Below are 18576 nucleotides of genomic sequence, written 5' to 3' on the forward strand. Positions count from 1 at the left end.
AGACCACAAATGATCCGCGCCCACATGACCCCTGGCTGCGGGGACCAGAGAATCATGGAAGGTCGGAGCATAGGGCGTCGGGCTCGCTGAATGGATGCAAATAGGTCATTAAGACCCATTTTCATTTATTTACTTGCTCCTGCTGGCGTGAGGTGTGGACCTCGTTCCCAGCGATCGAGTCGGCGCCCTGCATCAATCCCGTTTTTTTTTTTCCCTGGCGCCTGATTCTCCGTACCATCAGGGAACACGATCCGGGCGACCCAGGATTGAGAATCCCGCCCATGGTGCGTGAAATATAACACCCACCAGCCGATAGTGATACCCTTTGAGAGAGGGAATGAGGAGAGAAGGGCGGGGGGGGGAGAATGTACAGAAATCGTTGAGAAGGTAGCAGAACATGTTGCAAAGGGAGGTTTTAATTTTTATTTTTCAAAACAACAGATTGGACCCTTGGCTTTGTTGAACAAGCATAAAGTCCAAAAGCAGGCAAGTTAAGCTATGCATTCATAAATCACTGGTTAGACCTGAGCTTGTTTTTCTCTCCCAAACTGGATGAAGTGTTCCAAATGCCACCTAACCAAGATATTGTACAAAAGAAAAAATGGTGTGTATTTTACATTGAATAGTTCTGTTAATGCAACCTGATACATTGTTTGCTTTGACTATTTCTTCTTCACACTAGCCATGACCTTTTGTGGAATTATGAATACAGAGCAAAGTTTTTTTTCCCTTGCAAATGATTTCAGTTTAGTTCCATGTAATGTGTAAGCAGAGTTTTTCTTTTCCACATTCTCTTAACACTCGAACGATAGCCACAAACCCGCAGACAGTTCTTGTGACATCTATACCTGGGTCATTTAGAAAGATAGCTAAAGGCAATGTTCCCAACACTTTCCCCTGTGAGATGTCACTGCTCCTCCGCACATCTACACGCCATTCGTAACAACTTGCTGCTTATGTCAACTTTCCACTGATTTCACACGGTCCTATGTTTGATGACCAAAGGCTGTTTTCCCCTTTTGAGGGGGGAGAGCTGACTGCTGATGATTTAACCCGAGGGTCAGCACACCTCAGGCGAGGGACAAGGTTGAGAAGGCAGAGCATGTATAACCTCAGCCGGTAAGGGAATTGAATCCGCGCTGCTGGCCTTGCTCTGCATCACGCACCGGCTGGCTAGCCAAATGAATAGTGTCTGCTTCAATACATTGAGCCATTAACCCGGGAACTTGTATAACCAAATTCTTGTAAATTAGTAGGACATGGCCTTTTTTATCAGAAGCTATATTGAGTGTCTCTAATGACTCCTTCTTTATTCAGCTAAAGATCAACTTTATAGTATTTTCTCCTATCTTGTCTATAACTGACTACCTTACTGGCCCTGTAGAACCCTTATCACCCTTTTAGATGATCAGACCGACTTGAAGATCCCTTCAATTCAAAAGATCACTCCCAGACTCCAGTTAACTGGTCCAGATTGAGGCAAGGGTCATGATCAACTGCAGCAGAGTGCTGTTTTCCTCCAATTAACACATTGTTTCCTTTTCCCAGGTAAATTCCTGGTCACTATTAAGATGGCTGCTACGATAGTGCATGATACCTCTGAGGCCGTGGAACTGTTTGCCCCACAGGGCTTATTCCTGAAGCCAATCGCTAAACTGACTCTTAGCGTGTCACTCCCTCAGCTGAAACAACCTGGAAAGTCCATATCCAACTGGGAGGTGATGGAGAGACTCAAGTTCATGGTTCACCCTGAGCAGTTCGCTACACTTCGTGTGTCCAAGAGCACGATGGATTTTGTTCGCTTTGAAGGGGAGGTTGAAAACAAGAACATGGTGAAAGCCTTTCTGTCCAAACTGGACGGCAAGACCATTAAACTCAGTGGCTTCACGGACACCTTAAAAGTGCGAGCAGCCGAGGTTAAAATAGACTTCCCGACTCGCCACGACTGGGATTCCTTCTTCCGGGATGCCAAAGACATAAATGAGACTTTACCAGGTGAGAGGCCGGACACCATACACCTGGAGGGTCTGCCGTGTAAGTGGTTCGCCCTGAAGAACTCCAGTTCCGAGAAACCAAGTGATTTCATCCTGCGCAAGGTGTTTGAAACCTTTGGGGAGATCCGAAACGTGGACATCCCAATGCTGGACCCTTACAGAGAGGAGATGACTGGAAAGAACTTTCACACCTTCAGCTTTGGGGGTCACTTGAACTTTGAAGCATATGTACAGTACCAGGAATACATTGGATTTGTGAAGGCAATGGATGCCCTGAGGGGAATGAAACTGCTGTATAAAGGGGATGATGCAAAGGCAGTGGCCTGCAGTATAAAGGTGAGCATCTTGCACTCTGTGCTGGTTTGGACACTTATAGAAAGAGTACAAGAGCAATGGGAAAGGTGCAAAGTAAATTCATTAGAGTGATGCTTTGTGATATAGTTTATAATAGAGCTTTTTCTAAAATAATAACAACTTAAGATTTTTATAGTACCTTTAAACTACCCCAGGAAGTTTCACAGGAGAATTCTAAGACAAAATATACCGAGTCATATTTGGGACTATTGGACCATATGACTAGACTTTTGGTTAAAGAGTTAAGTTGTAAGGTGTGTCTTAAAGGAGGAAAGTGGGGCGGAGAGGTACAGGGAGGAAATTCTAGAGCTTTAGGTCCTTGACAACTCAAAATGCAACCACTAATGGTGCGAGCAATTAAAATCCGAGACGTTTTGAGGCCAGGATCAGCTGTAGATATCTTTGGAGGGATGTGGGTTTGCTAAAGGTTACAGAGATAAGTTGGGCCCAGACCATGGAAGGGTTTGGAAACTCAGATGAGAATTTTAAAATCAAGATGTTGCTTGACCGGGAGCCAATGTAGTTCAGCAAGCACAGGGGTGATAGGGGAACAAGGCACAACTTGGTGCAAGTGGAAGACCTGGGCAGCAGAGTTTTGGATGAACTCCAGTTTAGGAGCGTGGGGTGTGTGTAACCAGCAAGTCTCGAGGTATCAAAGGCTTTCAGCAAGGGTTTCAGCAGCAGATGGGCTAAGCCGGAAACAAAATTGGGTGATGTTACGGAGATGGAAATTGGCATCCTTGGTGAACATGGGGCCAGACGTTTGCCTCTGTCAAATCTAAGACTAAAGTTGCGAGCCGGGAGATGGACGAGTCGATAGTTAGCACGATAGCGTCATTCTCCCCAACATTTAATCAGGAAATTTCTGCTAATCCGGCACTGGATTTCAAAGAAGCAATAGTTCAGCAACAGTGGATGAGTCCAGAGAGGTGGTAGTGAGGTAGAGCAAGGTGATGTCAGCGCATCTGTGAAAACGTTACACCGAGAGGCAGCATTGTAATGAGGAATAGGACGTGGGCCAATGTTAGATCCTTGTGGGGCACCAGAGTTGGCGGTGCAGGAGCAGGAGGAGAAGCCATTACATTACAACTACTATTTGCAAGATGAAAATGGAACCGGGTGAGAACAGTCTCGCCCAGCTGGATGGCAATGGAGAAGTGTTAGAGGAGGATGGTGTGACCAACTGTATCTAAGGCTGCAGACAAGTTTAAGGAGGGATAGACTGCCTTTGTCACATTCACACATGGTGTCATTTGTGACTTAGGTAAGAGCTGTTTCAGTGCTGTAACAGGAGTGGAAACCTGATTAGAGAGTCAACCATGGGAGTTCCAAGAAAAACAGGCACTGAGTTGGGAGGCGCCAACACGTTGAAAAAGTTTGCAGAGGGAAGGGAAGTTGGAGATAAAGATTTTTCCCCAGGAGAGAGACGATGACAGCAGATTTAAAGGAAAGGAGAACAACACCCACAAGAGAGAACAGTTAGCGATATTGGCTAACATGGGTAAAGGGAGGGGAAGCTGGGTGGTCATTGGAATGGGGTTGAGGGGGAAGGGGGTGAGTCTCATGGACAGCATGAGCTCCGAAAAGGGGCAGGAGAGGGGCTAGGAAAGAAGCTAAGAGTAAGCAAGGCAATTAATGAAAGGAGAAAAGGGTACAGGAGCAGAGAAAAAATGTACCCAGAATTATGAAACTATTCTGAACAGGGAGACTTCTCCTACAGCGCTAGCATTAATTTGAAGTTTGTTCATGTGCATTAGCTGCTGACATGTAGTACACACAATCTGGCTGGAGAGTCATGTTGGTTGGGCTAGCTATTTTCTTATTGGCGTAGCTGATTTAGGTCACGGCGTTCTTTTTCCATTGAATAGTCCGTTGCACATGCAAGAGCAGGAAGAGAAGATTGGCTCATTTCAAACCAGGGGCCACCTTGAGCCGAGAAGCTTTATCTCTGCTTGCAGTCTCCTTCAGTATCTTTTTGGGATAGTCACCCCTGTTGCAATATGGGGATGCCCCCTATTTTGGGCCTTAATGAGCCTTGTTTGCCAGCTGGCTGGCATTGGGAAATGTGGGCACGCCCAATGCGGAGTAAGCCTCCAGCCTTTCAGTAGATAATGCACAGTCTGTGCCCAACACATGCCCATGCAAAAGATGTTGGACATTGCATTATTGTCTCTATTGTACTGGCCCAGCGATGAATAATAACCACTTGGCTGAGGTACTGAGAGGCTGCAAGTGGGTTTGCACCTTGAGGGGAAAACAGTGTCTTGAGAGGAGGAAAATAAAGCAATGATGTAAAGAAAGTATTCAAAGGTAATTGTATTTCAGGTGTCGTTTGACACAACCAAGCACCTGAGTGATGCTTCTATCAGGAGGAGACAGATGGAGAGACAGAAGCTGCAGGAACTGGAACTACAACGGGAAGAGCAAAAACGTCGGGAGAAAGAGGAAGAAGAACGAAAAAAGGAGGAAGAAAGGTACGTTAGCTTGACGAGATGAAACCTGCTTTTAAATAGCAACGTTTCCCAACAGACACGCAAGAAAATATTGCTGGTACTGTGTCAAGGGGGCATCAGGTCTGATTCAGTGAATTTAACACTGGGTAATACCCCTCCACAGATTACCATTTGACAAATGGCTGAATTGAGCTGACAGCAACTGACGTTCCCCTTTTTACATTCTGCTCTTGGTTACCCAAGCTGTAAGTTCAATATTACATCCATCATTCCCTCTGGCTCACCAACTTAAACGGATTGTATTAAGGAATTTGTCACAACATTGGCATGTAGAATGCATCAGGGAGCTATTGTTTCCCCATGCTTTTGTTTATTCAAATATATCTGGGCATATTCCTTTTGCCTGCAGAGCTAAGGACCCTGCATATGAATATATGGAGCTGTTAGCAAGTATAAGTGAGCTACATTGCAAGCCTGACTGATCATAAATTTGTTGTTAGTGTAATTCCTAGCACACTCTGGATTGTTCAGCAAGTACTGTCCAATCACAGAATCACATTTAATGTTCGACATTGTGTTATGAATTTTGCTAGCACAGATTGGTTGAATGCAGCTAATATTCTGCCTATTGCAAGCAGCCGAAGGAACTCGTTGTTTGATATGATCCACTAGTTGTTGGGATCCCCTGCCTATGTACCTGGCATCACACCAGTACCGAAATTCATATTCTACATTTCTACATTCTAGGCAGAATGCCCTTGGTTTGACAGCAGCATCCACTTCTTGCCACTGCACAGTAGCAGTGTCAAATGGCTAGCTTCTCCCGTTGCTCAAATCTTTGAGATACTTTACCCTCCTAGGGTACTTTGAGATAGACTGGGCACACTTTTTTCAGGTCCAATAATGGCGGCCTTAGGCCCAACTATGAATAAGTGTGATACACAGGCTAGCAATGATTTGTTTGGCGTAGCCATTATCCTGCAGTGGATAGCTTTGATGTGCCCTATTTTAGTATAGTAGGAAATTCCTCCTCATCTCCGTTTTAAAGGATCGTCCCTTCAGTCTGAGGCTATGCCCTTGGGTTTTAGTTTCTCCTACTCGTGGAAACATCCTCTCCAAGTTCACTCTATCTAGGCCTCTCAGTATCCTGTAAGTTTCAAAAAGATCCCTCCTCATCCTTCAAAACTCCCAATGAGTAGAAACCCAGAGTCCTCAACCGCTCCTCATATGACAAGCTCTTCATTCCAGAGATCATTCTTGTGAACCTCCTCTGGACCCTTTCCAAGGCCAGCACATCCTTCCTTAGATACGGGCCCAAAACAGCTCACAATACTCCAAATGAGGTCTAATCAGAACCTTTTGCAGCCTCAACAGTGCATTCTGGCTCTTGTATTCTAACCCTCTCGACATAAGTGCTAACATTATATTTGATTTCCTAATTGCCGACTGAACCTGCACGTTAACCTTAGGAGTCCTAGTTCAAAATTCTCTTAAGTCTCTTTGTGCTTCTGATTTCCTGAGCCTTTTCCTATTTAGAAAATAGGCTATACCTCCATTCTTCCTACCAAAGTGCATAACCTCACACTTTTGAGGGGACATAGCTTTAAATTGAGGGGAGATAGGTTTAGGACAGATGTCAGAGGTAGGTTCTTTACTCAGAGAGTAAAGGGGCGTGGAATGCCCTGCCTGCAACAGTAGTGGACTCGCCAACATTAAGGGCATTTAAATGGTCATTGGATAATCATACGGATGATAATGGAATAGTGTAGATGGGCTTTAGATTGGTTTCACAGGTCGGTGCAACATCGAGGGCCGAAAGGCCTGTACTGCCTGTAATGTTCTATTGTCTATGTCCACATTGTATTCCATCTGCCACTTCTTTGCCCACTTTCCTAGCCTGTCCAAGTTCTTCTTCAGCCCCCCTGCTTCCTCAATTCTACCTGTCTCTCCCCTTGCCCTTCTATGAAGCACTCATCATGGGGCTCAAAGATACTACCCAAGTAAGCGATTTCTAAAAGTGTGACTTTGTTCAGTGGAGTAACTGGTTAAAATTGTCACATGAAGAAAGGTTGTAAACAAGAGCTGTAGACTTTGCCTCCTCCCTTTCTAAATTCCATGCATCTCATTTCCCCGTGAAGGAAATATGGAGATATATTGTTGAAAGATACTTTACATTGAAAGAAAGAGACTACTGATTTGCTAAGCAAGCAGCAACATTTTTCTCAATTAGTACAAGTTGTTCCCTTTGAAATTTGGCATTCTTGCGTCTATCCTTATGTGCGCAAGACAAAACGCTTTAATAGCATGTCCCTTTTTTTCAGAAATTCAAGTTCTGTACTATCAAGCGACTTAATTCAGAATTCGTTGTAACCTACTGTTGGTTAATGAGTGGACAAACCGATAAGATCATAAGACGGGGCAGAAGTAGGCTATTCGGCCCCTCGAGTCTGCTCCACCATTCAATGCGATCATGGCTGATCTGATATAGTTGTCAACTCCATTTTCCCACCTTATCTCCATAACCTTTGATTCCCTTACTGATTAAAAATATATCGTGTTTGTCTGATATTTGACTATTTTGCTTTTTAGTGAACTGGTTTAAAATAGTTTTAAGTTGTTTTACACTCTTTAAGCCACTTCAGTGACTTTTTAAAATTCTTTCATGGGATGTGGGCGTCGCTGGTGAGGCAAGTATTTGTTATCCACTCTTAATTGCCCTTTATTTGAGGGGGTTGCTAGGCCATAGTAGAAGGCAATTAAGAGTCAACCACATTGCTGTGGATCTGGAGTCACATGTACGCCAGACCAGGTAAGGATGACAGAGTTTCTTCCCTAAAGGACATTAGTGAACCAGATTGGTCTTTATGACCTTCAATGACAGCTTCATGGTCACCATTACTGAGACTAGCTTTCAATTCCAGATTTTTAAAAAATTAATTGAATTTAAATTCCACCAACTGGTAGGATTTGAACCCCTGTCCTATAGCCCAGGTCTGTTGATTATTTGTCCAGTAACATTACCACCTATGCCGCCATCGCCCCTATTTAAGTCAGAGGAATACTGCATTATTATTGAAAGACTTAAATTACTTGCAGTATTGACCACAGTCTGTTATGTACAATATGCTTAATGAGTCTAATAATAGGTGTAGCCCCATTTAACAATAAAGGAAATAACTTGAATTTGCCAGTGACTGTGGTATTTTTGTCTACAGTTTTCAAATGACATGTGACAGTCCCTCTTTTGCCTCTCCACGGACCCTAATATTCGTGAACACGTCAGCCAGCATGCTATCTTACCTTTTCCCGAAATGTCAGATCCAGTAGAATGTGCTACTAATTGAACTCTTCTTCATTTTTCTCCAGGAAGCAGAGAGAGTTGGATGAGCAGGAGCGAGAAAAGAAGAGAGAAGAAAAGGTCAGGAAACGGGAACAGAAGCAGAAGGAACGAGAGGAGCGACGAAACATGCGGAAACTGCAACGGGAGGAGCAGAAAAGGCTGCAGGAGAAAATCGCTCTCGAAGAAAGAAAACTCCTGTTAGCGCAGAGGAATCTGCAGTCCATCCGCCTCATCGCAGAGCTACTGAGTAGAGCCAAGGTGAGAGAATGCCTGTGTGATTAGCAAGTTGAGAAAATGCACAGAGGCAGCTGGTAATTTTGTAAAGGTGTTGCGCGTCTTTGTTCTAACATCATGAGGCGTGGCTGCTGGGCCTTGCTTGGTAGTCTTATGTAAGTTGCCAGGGCCTTGAGATTGCACTTTAACCCCTGAAAACGCATCCCGTATGGTGCCTTTTAGAATAAAGGAACAGGAGTAGACCTTGCAGTTCCTCAGGCCGGTTCCTCCAACCAACAGTTCATTTCAAAAAAGTATTTCATTGGTTTTAAACCTCTTTTGGATGTTCTGAGGTCATGTGGGCTACTATATAATGGCAACTCCACCTACCCGTTAATACGTTTGTCCAACTAAAATTGGCTTGGATTTCGCCATGTCCCTCGCCTGAAGAAATCTTTTCAAATTGGAGAGCTCATTTCTATCTCTGAATCTGCTCTGAAACTAGTGTTTTAAGTAGCTTCTTCAACTTCAGCAAAGTTGTGGTATTACTGGAGTTAACGATACCCCATTCACAATAAGTGTAGACATCGAAGGATTTTTTTATTGGATGGCAACTACACCATTATTATATTGTTATATCGGGCAGCATGGTAGCACAAGTGGATAGCGCTGTGGCTTCACAGCGCCAGGGTCCCAGGTTCGATTTCCCGCTGGGTCACTGTCTGTGTGGAGTCTGCACGTTCTCCCCATGTCTGCGTGGGTTTCCTCCGGGTGCTCCGGTTTCTTCCCAAAGACATGCAGGTTAGGTGGATTGGCCATGATAAATTGCCCTTCGTGACCAAAAATGTTGGGAGGGGTTATTTGGTTACGGGGCTGGGGTGGAAGTGAGGGCTTAAGTGGGTCGGTGCAGACTCGATGGGCTGAATGGCCTCCTTCTACACTGTATGTTCTATGTTCTAAAGTAATAACTTGTTAATTGGATAAGCTGCATATTGGCAAAGCATGAAGGAAACTGAGGTCAGCATGACAAACTGGATAGGTTGTAGCTCAACCACATTTAATAATCTTTTTTAGTGTCACAAGTAGGCTTACATTAACACTGCAATGTAGTTACTGTGAAAATCCCCTAGTCGCTACACTCCGGCGCCTGCTCGGGTAAACTGAGGGAGAATTCAGAATGTCCAGTTCACCTAACCAGCACGTCTTTCGGGACTTGTGGGAGGAAACCGGAGCACCCGGAGACATGAGGAGAATGTGCAGATTCTGCACAGATAATGACACGAGTTGGGAATCGAACCCAGGTCCCTGGTGCTGTGAAGCAGCAGTGCTAACCACTGTCCCCTAACCTATCCTATAGGAGGAGATGAACACATTTAAGAATGTGTGTATTCATCTAGTTTTATTTTTTAGAAACAGATTTGTGAAATTTCCACAGACCATTGCCTGGCCAGCACTGCCCCAACCCCCAGGCCAGCTCCTTTCCCAGAGGTGATTATTGTGCGGCTGGGAGTGAGACACTGGCCGATCCCTTGGGCTTCTCACCAAGGGTTTTCCATCCATAGGCCGAGGGTCCACTAATTCTGTGCTGTATTTCAACTCCAGTGGGCTCAAAGGATGAAAGATAGAGAAGGGCCCAAAGTGTTTTAAGAAAGGTCTGCTTTAGGGCCGATAACCCTGGCACAGTTGATATGGGAATCAATGAGTTTTATGTTGGAAGTATTCATGTGAAATTGCCCATTGAAGCTCTCCTGTCACTTCAATGAGTTTTACCTAGTATGGGGAAAATAAATTCTCTGCATCCTAGTTTTGCTACTGAGGCCTGTGTTTACAACTAGACCTTAATTGCTCATGAGAACATGACGGTGATCTGCCCTTAATATGTATGGTGCTGTTAGGTCGGGAGCTCCAAGACTTCAAACCAGCACCATTGAAGGCCCAACTGGTCTCGTTTGGGGTAGCTCTGGGCCGCTATGACCTGGCCTCTGATTTGGAGATAAGGAAATCATCCAGGTTTGATTCCTGTGGAGATCAGGAGATGGCTGACCTGCCATGCCCCAACGGCCAAATAGCTTTTGCCACCTTAGTTCAAAAAATGGATAGATTTACTGCATCTGGAGTTTGTCCAGGAGTTGTACTCCAGTTAAATGTCAATGCTATGAAGCGATTTAAAAACTAAAACGGTGTCTCTAGGCCAGCAGCTCCTTTCTCGGCTTACTTTTTATTTTCAGCTCCACACTCGGACAGCCATTCCCCTTTCAGAACATAGAAAAATACAGCACAGAACAGGCCCTTCACCTCTCCACTGCTCACGTCCCCCTGTTTCTGATACTGGGCTCCATCAGCCTGTGCAGAACACATTGCTGAATCCTTGGACCAGCTTGTGTTATTTTTAAATTTGTGTTCTATTTAATGGCTGGGTCACTGCTTCAATTTAATTTCATGGGCACGAGATTGAGAAATATTTCTAAAGAAACTTACTTTATGCTAAGTTTGGACATACTTGTGATTGTAGCTTTTTACCTCAAAGTCATGGCATTAGGGTGGGGTAACAACATTTAATTCATGTTATACTGTTTACTTCTATTAATTCATAATCATATACTATGATGTGAATTGTAATAATAATCTTTATTGTCACAGGTAGGCTTACATTAGCACTGCAATGAAGTTACTGTGAAAAGTCTCTAGTCGTCACGCTCCGGTTCCTGTTCGGGTACACTGAGGGAGAATTCAGAATGTCCAAATTACCTAACAGCACGTCTTTCGGGACTTGCCTTTAATTCAAGTTGCCCTCACAAAGCCACCAGTGTTGTTTCAGCTGAATTGCTTTTACTTGAAACGCTGAATAATACAACGTTTCTTGGCACGAGAAATAATATTGCATTAAGCTACATTTAATTAATCAGAAAAACACTAAATGCTGGAAATATCCAAGTCTAGCAGCGGCTGTGGAGAGAGAATCAGAGTTAATGTTTCAGGTCGGTGACCTTTCATAGGAACTAATGACGATGTTGGGATTGGACATGAGAGGACAGAGTTCTGCACGTTCAGAAGAAGATAGGTTGGAGTGAGTTAAGAGGAGCAAAGAAATTGAGGTGGCTGATGTTGCGCCGGCAGAAGGTCTAGAGAGGGTGTAAGGGGCAGGTGGAGGGAGAAAATTGGAGATGGGTAAAATGGTTCATGAGTGGGAAGAAAACTCCTCTGCATAAAAATGGATATGGAGGCAAGGGAACAAGAGCTCAACATTGTACCTAGCTCGAAGTTCATCGAGTTGGGTTCGTAAGGGAATAGATCTGTCCTCTTTGAATGATCTGTCCTCAGCGGAGTCAGAGAGAGGCAGGTCAGAAGGTATATCAAAGACAACCAGACGAAGGATCCAGGTGATGTGTTGGTACCTATTGTGGTATTATAACTATCAGCACTGCAAGGGTTAATGTAATGGATAGAGTAGCCACTAGAGGGAGCTACTGTTGCAATTATATAAGGCAGTGATGCTCAGCCTTGGGGGGAGAGTGTGTGCTAGTGAGTTAGCTAGTGAGAGTCAGAAGAGCAGATAGTGTGAGTGAGTGCAGATCATAGTTTAAACTAGCAGTGAGATTAGCTGTAGATGAGTGTAGTTTGGATGTTATTAATCAACTGTGTATTCGTAAGGACTGCGTGTCGAATCCAAGATAGTAGTGTATCCAAATGAAATACAAATTGCTTATTGTCACAAGTAGGCTTCAAATGAAGTTACTGTGAAAAGCCCCTAGTCGCCACATTCCAGCGCCTGTTTGGGGAGGCTGGTACGGGAATTGAACCGTGCTGCTGGCCTGTCTTGGTCTGCTTTCAAAGCCAGCGATTTAGCCCTGTGCTAAACCAGCCGCATGTTACTAATGTTAATAAATTTATAGCTTTGTTTAAGTTAAAGTTATTTTGTGGTCTTTGTGAACACTACGCCAACCATCCTGAAATAAGCAACACCAAGAACACCACACCCATGAGTTGTCGAAGCAGGCAGTTCTTCACACCTGAAAAGGAAAATAAAAAGTTTTAGGTTAAATGTCGAGGAGATATCTGTAATTATGGTGGATACAAAACATAAAGAGTGGAATTTCAGTTGAAATGGTTCATATGGTCATAGACCTGAAATTGTAGTTCTTTCTCTCTCTCTCTCCACAGATTCTGCCCAACCTGTTGGATGTTTCCACTATTTCCTGTTTTCAAGCCAGATCCTTTTCTTCTGTTTTTACAAAACTTGCAACTCCATCTTTTTTTTTTCCAAACTCAGCTCTGAAGGGACTGTTCCTGTTTAACTTGTGTTCACTCTGCCTCCACTCTGCAGGTTGGGAAACAGCAGGAGCTGGTGGCACGTGAAGCAGAAGCTGCTCGGCTGCATAAGCTGGAAGAAAAGCGCAGGCAGCAAGAGGCTGAGCTCAGGCGAGTGGAGGAAGAGAAGGAGCGAGTTGTCGAGCTCCAACAGAAGGAGAAGGAACTGAGGGAGAAGCTGCTGGAAAACCTGAAACGAAAGGAAGAAGGCGAGAGCCAGCAGAACCGAGCAGAGCCGGCTTTGTGTCCCGTAGACCAGATAGCTGTGAATGCAACAGTGAGTGTGAATGCAACAGTGAGTGCGCCCACACAATTGGGTACGGACACTGCCACTGCTGCACCGGCTGCTGTCAGTCAGCTTACATGTACTGCTACTCTCGCCCATGGCAAGAAAATGTCACTCACTCAGGACATCAGTGGCAAGCCAGAAGCACCTGAAATATTTAGCAGCGATTTGGACCGAATGCAGGCACAAAGAGATATAAACAATCCTGCTCTTCAGAGTGCATGCAAGTCCGTACAGAGCGAACAGCACGTAACTGTGTTACCCAATAGTCAAGAGTGCTCTCCACAGGAGTGCAGTAGTAAAAAAGGTAAATACCAAAATGGCCCCAACCATGTAGAAAAAGAGCTTCAAACTAACCCTGTCAATGTTGAAAGCAACCAGATCCAGAAGGACGTGAAGAGGGCACATAAATCCCGCAAGAGCAGCACGAGCAGTGAGCGTAGCCGGAACTGGAGGGACTCGAGCAGCGATGGCAGCTGCCATGAACGGGAATGGAGCCGGCACCAGGGCCGCTCGAGAAAGGATGGCTCCCGGCATGGTAGGGACTCGAGCAGGGAGCAGAGCCGGAACTGGCGAGACTCCAGCAATGAGTTGAGCCGCAGGCGGCGAGACATGAGCCGCGAGCGGAGGCGGTACCAGAGAAACGCAAGCAGGGAGCCGGTCCGCGTCCAGCAAGGTTCCAGCAGGGAGCGGAATCCCAGCAAGGAACGCAGCCGGGGGCGAGGTGTGAGTGGCGAGCAGAATCCTCAACGGAGAAGTTCAAGCAGGGAGCGTAGCCGTCATCGCAGGGACTCGAGCAGGGACCGTAGCCATTATGGGGACTCCAGCAAAGGACACAGCCGCCATCGGAGGTAGTCGAGCTGGCTGGCTGTCATCACAGGTGAAACCAGAGAGCAGCAGAGACAACAACAAAAGTCAATATAGTGGTTTATGTGCCTCGTGAGCAGATTAGCAAACATAACATAGTACTGAATACTCAATGTAACAATTCAAATTTAAACAGGAAAGACAAATATCACTCTGATTGGAAAGGTTCTGTTGAAAAAGTCTCCTTTTTTTCTGGTGGAAAGGGGGGAAACATAAGAAAGTGAACAATCTTCTAATTTTGGGCAAAACCAGATGGTTCCACACTTGGAACCTGAGCATGATTACTCCATTGTTTAAAATATTTGTTACTTCCAAAACTAAATTTCCCTGATAATTTCCCAGACATACACATTTTATTGTGTACCACAACTTATCACATTGATTGCTGAGTATTATTGCAAAGCAAAATGAAAGAAATGCCCATGGTGGATGTCTTGTTAGAAATGATCTCCTGATGAATTTTAGTCAATGCTATACATGGAGGGACTTACCATCTCTCGTACTGCTGGCCATAACATGTTATGTTTATACAACATGTTTTACAATGCAAATCCTCCTCTTTGACTCTGCACCACATACAATGACTAGTCTAAATGTGCATTGGGGGAGGGGGGAGCCTGAAATGCTTGTTTCAAGACATTTTTTGAGATTTTTTGCCAACTGTCTCGGAGCTTTTCCTGGATAATGTTAGTGCCGGATGTTTTGGGATGGGAGGGTCTTCAGCTCTTCAAAAAAACCACAAAATCCAATTCCCCTGACGTCCTTCAGCAGTCTTGCTGCAAGCTGTCGACTTGATCTTGGTAGTTTAGCCCTTCTCTGGTACCATATCGGTCCCAATGAAGACACGTCGCCTGAGGGGAATCTCAGGTTGAATTGGGAGATGGGAGAAGAGGTCTTGATGTGAAGGGTTAAGTTACTCTGGATCTTTTTCGGGATAAGAGCACTTGCTACCTGTAAAAGCTGCCCATCGCACAGTTGGAAGGACCAGAGAAAAGCCCTGGGGTTCCTGATGCAAACTCTCGCGATTTTCTTTTGGATGGAGTAGTGGATGTTGAGAGGGAAAATCGGGGTGTTTCTGAATAGACAAACTTGTAGGGTTCGCCTTCTCTACTCTTTGCCAACACCCCTGGTGAATCCATAGTTCTGTAACTGATTCATGTGGGTTTGGGAAAGCTTCAGGCCTTCTCCAGAGAAACGGGTGCAACTAGGTGGATGCCATTATATATCATTACATCTGTGTAATACAGTACAAGCCTGAAACCACGTAAAATGGGCACATTTTTTGTATTGCCAGCCAAAACCGCTCTCTGCACAGTGCATGAATGTGGCTCAACTTTTGAATAGCTGCTATGTATCTTGCACATAAAGGACAGCTCGGATAACTCTTGTCTGTTAGAATATTCAGTTGCAGTTATCTGGTACCCAGTGGAAAGGATACCAGTGCGGAGAAAACCGATAACCCCTGAATGACCCACTAGTGAGCCAGGTTGGCTGGTCAGTCACGGTGTCTCAGATTGCCTGAGGATTCTTTCTGCTCTCCGTGCCGCTTTGTGTGTAATGTTACCCCAAACATTACCCAGAGTACTTGGCAAATTGGAATATTGCGCAATTTTATTCCACAAACTTGAGTTGCGTCAGTTATATGTGCGATTTGTTACCCCTCCACAATACAACACATTGATAAATCCCCATGTTAAATCTGCTTGACCACAACATTGGAATTTGTTTTTGTGACTTCTTCGGCACTTGAATGTTCACAGGCCCAAATGTGATATTGGGAACCACGTACTTATTTTAAAAAAAATCTCTTTAGGTTTGTTGACCCTGATTTCAACAAGTACCCACACCTCTAATTCAATATGTATGCTTTGGCTTCTGCCAATGCCAATCTGTATTTAACTCTTAAAAAGCGTACAATAGGCAAAGCCGACAGGGGATTTGGAGCCAAGAGAAACAAGTTGTGGTACTGGACAAACGAGCTTCGATAGGCCTTTTCTCATTCATGACTTTACTTGTGTTCAAAAGAAATCAAACTTACATTTATAGTCTCACCTGATCTCAAAGTTGCTTAATCTGAGATGTATTAATTCAAATTGAAGTTGTGCAAAAACTGCTCCGGTGCTGTTGTTTAAATCGCTTAATTCAAATGACTGAAAAATGTGAATATTTCAAATGAAAAAGAAGACTTTACATTCACAGCAGTGTTATTCATTCAGTCCTTTAATAGAATGCCTTGAGTCATTTCATAATTAGATGTCAGATCAAAGGTAGGCCATATGGTCCCTTCGGTTTTTCTCTGCCGGGGTCATGGCTAATATTCTTTTTCACTGCACCTTTTTTGCCCTATCCCTATTTCTCTTGGTTCCCTTAATGCCCCAATCTATCTCAAGTTGAATATGCTCAGCGACTTGGTGATTTCTGACGAATCACAGCCTCCTGAGAGAAGAAATTTGTTCTCGTCGCAATCCTGAATGGTTGACAACATAGCCTGTGGCCTCTAAAAACAGTCTCTCATCTCCGCTCAAGCTGCTACAGATGCTTGTCAGAATTAGACTTTGAGCAGGCTTCAGCAGATTGGAAGGTAAATCGGGTACAAGTTGTGTAGGTCAGGATAAGTTATCATTCCTGTGCTATATATAGATTAATGGGAAAAGCAGAGTGGGCATCGGAAATCCCAGTTCCTGCTGCATTCATTTGGGACATGAGGCTCTTTGCATTTTCTGCAAGAGGACATACTATAAGAGAAAAGGGCATCCGTCATCTAATGTAACAATGAAATGAACTCTTGCTCTTTGCTCCCAGTTGCTGGGTCCAATGTGGACACATTGGGCCGAATGGCCACCTGTGCTGTAATGTTTCCATGACTCTGACATGTTTGGAACACATTGCAACCTGAAGAAACCAATCTTCAAAGGCACAGGCATTATACAAGTGCAAGGTTACATTGAAGGCCCCGCCTTCTCAACCTTGTCCCTCGCCTGAGGTGTGGTGACCGTCAGGTTAAATCACCACCAGTCAGCTCGCCCCCTCAAGGGGGAAAGGAGCCTATGGTCATCTGGCAATGTGGCGACTTTACCTTATACTTGAGAACACTTGGGTCATGCTAACCACGGTGATGTCACGGGGAATGCTGTTGTATGTGCTAATTGCAAAAGTGTCTCCGTATTTTAAGCCACTTGAAATTCTGCTTTTTAAAAAAAAATTAAATCCAAATTTCAACTGTGTCCAGCAGGAGCTTGGTTCTAATTTATCCTGTGTAATTTTGAGAACAAACTTAATTTCACTGAAACACTCGACTTCAACATTAAAGGGACCAAAACCACCAGGACACCTTCTTTAAAATGTGCGTCCTGGGCTTTTAGAGCTGAACGTGAACCAATCATTAAGTGTGTCCTGTTATTTGGTGCTGTAGATTTTGATCGACATCTGATGCCCCCGTGTGATCTGATGATTTTGCTTTATGTTATCTTTATTATTGCTGTCAACATTGCCACACATTTTGCAGCTTTGAGTAAACTATTATGGATAAGTCTTCTACTGAGAAAGTGGATCATCCTTCTCCCCATTGGTTTTCACTTCATTAGGTGACATTTTATGGTATACCAAAATCAATTGTTAATAGTTGGCCATGAGACTGGTGTTACCATCAAGAAAACTGACCTACGAGATAATTGGTGTAAGTATCTTTTAGTCAGAAAGCACTACAAATGGTCTTGGGAGCCTTTTAGCTAGAAGAAGAACGAGCCATGTAAACTGAAATTAGTTATTGGCTTTTTAGAAAAAAAAATTTTGCATCATCTTATCCTTCCCAATCCATCCCTATCTATGATGGGTGAGTGATCTGTGTGAGAATGCGTTTGAGGGCATTTTTGAAGGATTAGGCAGTGCAAGAGTTAAATGACCCTCCACACTTTAAGAAGTCTTACAACACCAGGTTAAAGTCCAACAGGTTTGTTTCAAATACTAGCTTTCGGAGCACTGCTCCTTCCACGGGTGAATGAAGAGGTATGTTCCAGAAACATATATATAGACAAATTCAAAGATGCAAGACAATGCTTAGAATGTGAGCATTTGCAGTTAATTAAGTGTTTACAGATCCAGAGAGGAGGGTAACCCCAGGTTAAAGAGGTGTGAATTGTCTCAAGCCAGGACAGTTGGTAGGATTTCGCAAGCCCAGGCCAGATGGTGGGGGGTGAATGTAATGTGACATGAATCCCAGGTCCCGGTTGAGGCCGCACTCGTGTGTGCGGAATTTGGCTAGAAGTTTCTGCTCGGCGATTCTGCGTTGTCGCGCGTCCAAGGCCGGCCTTCAGGACGCGCGACAACAATTGTCTTGCATCTTTGAATTTGTCTATATATATGTTTCTGGAACATACCTCTTCATTCACCTGAGGAAGGAGCAGTGCTCCGAAAGCTAGTGTTTGAAACAAACCTGTTGGACTTTAACCTGGTGTTGTAAGACTTCTTACTGTGCTCACCCCAGTCCAACGCCGGCATCTCCACATCATGGCCTCCACACTTTGGCAGAGCATACAGCCCTTGTATGGTCTTGTGATTTGAGGCAACTGGAAATAGGCTCTGGATTTTTAACACGCTCTTTCCTAATTTGAACAGAGGAGAAATGGAAGTTAAATACTTAGATTTGCATTCTTAATCTGCAATAGGCAAAAACCTAATGCTGAAAAATATTAAAATAGAAATGATGTTTGATTATATTTCAACAACTCAAGTTGGTGAACTCCCATGGTCATGGAGACAAGG

The 18576-nt window shown here is 44.2% G+C and overlaps 1 protein-coding gene across 2 annotated transcripts in view; it reads left to right on the forward strand.

Moving 5' to 3' along the window:
* The window catches only part of LOC140392079 (uncharacterized), a 31442-nt gene extending 14093 nt beyond the window's left edge, over positions 1-17349 (forward strand). For both annotated transcript variants that reach the window (XM_072477315.1, XM_072477314.1), the window contains exons 2-5: positions 1549-2330; positions 4674-4822; positions 8168-8399; positions 12679-17349. In XM_072477315.1, coding sequence (XP_072333416.1) covers positions 1572-2330; positions 4674-4822; positions 8168-8399; positions 12679-13803 — 2265 coding nt within the window. In that variant the 5' untranslated portion in view covers positions 1549-1571 and the 3' untranslated portion in view covers positions 13804-17349. The remainder of the gene's footprint in view (positions 1-1548; positions 2331-4673; positions 4823-8167; positions 8400-12678) is intronic.
* The last annotated feature ends 1227 nt before the right edge of the window (positions 17350-18576 follow it).

The sequence above is a fragment of the Scyliorhinus torazame genome, chromosome 15 (assembly GCF_047496885.1).
Source record: "Scyliorhinus torazame isolate Kashiwa2021f chromosome 15, sScyTor2.1, whole genome shotgun sequence".
NCBI classification, from domain to species: Eukaryota; Metazoa; Chordata; class Chondrichthyes; order Carcharhiniformes; family Scyliorhinidae; genus Scyliorhinus; species Scyliorhinus torazame.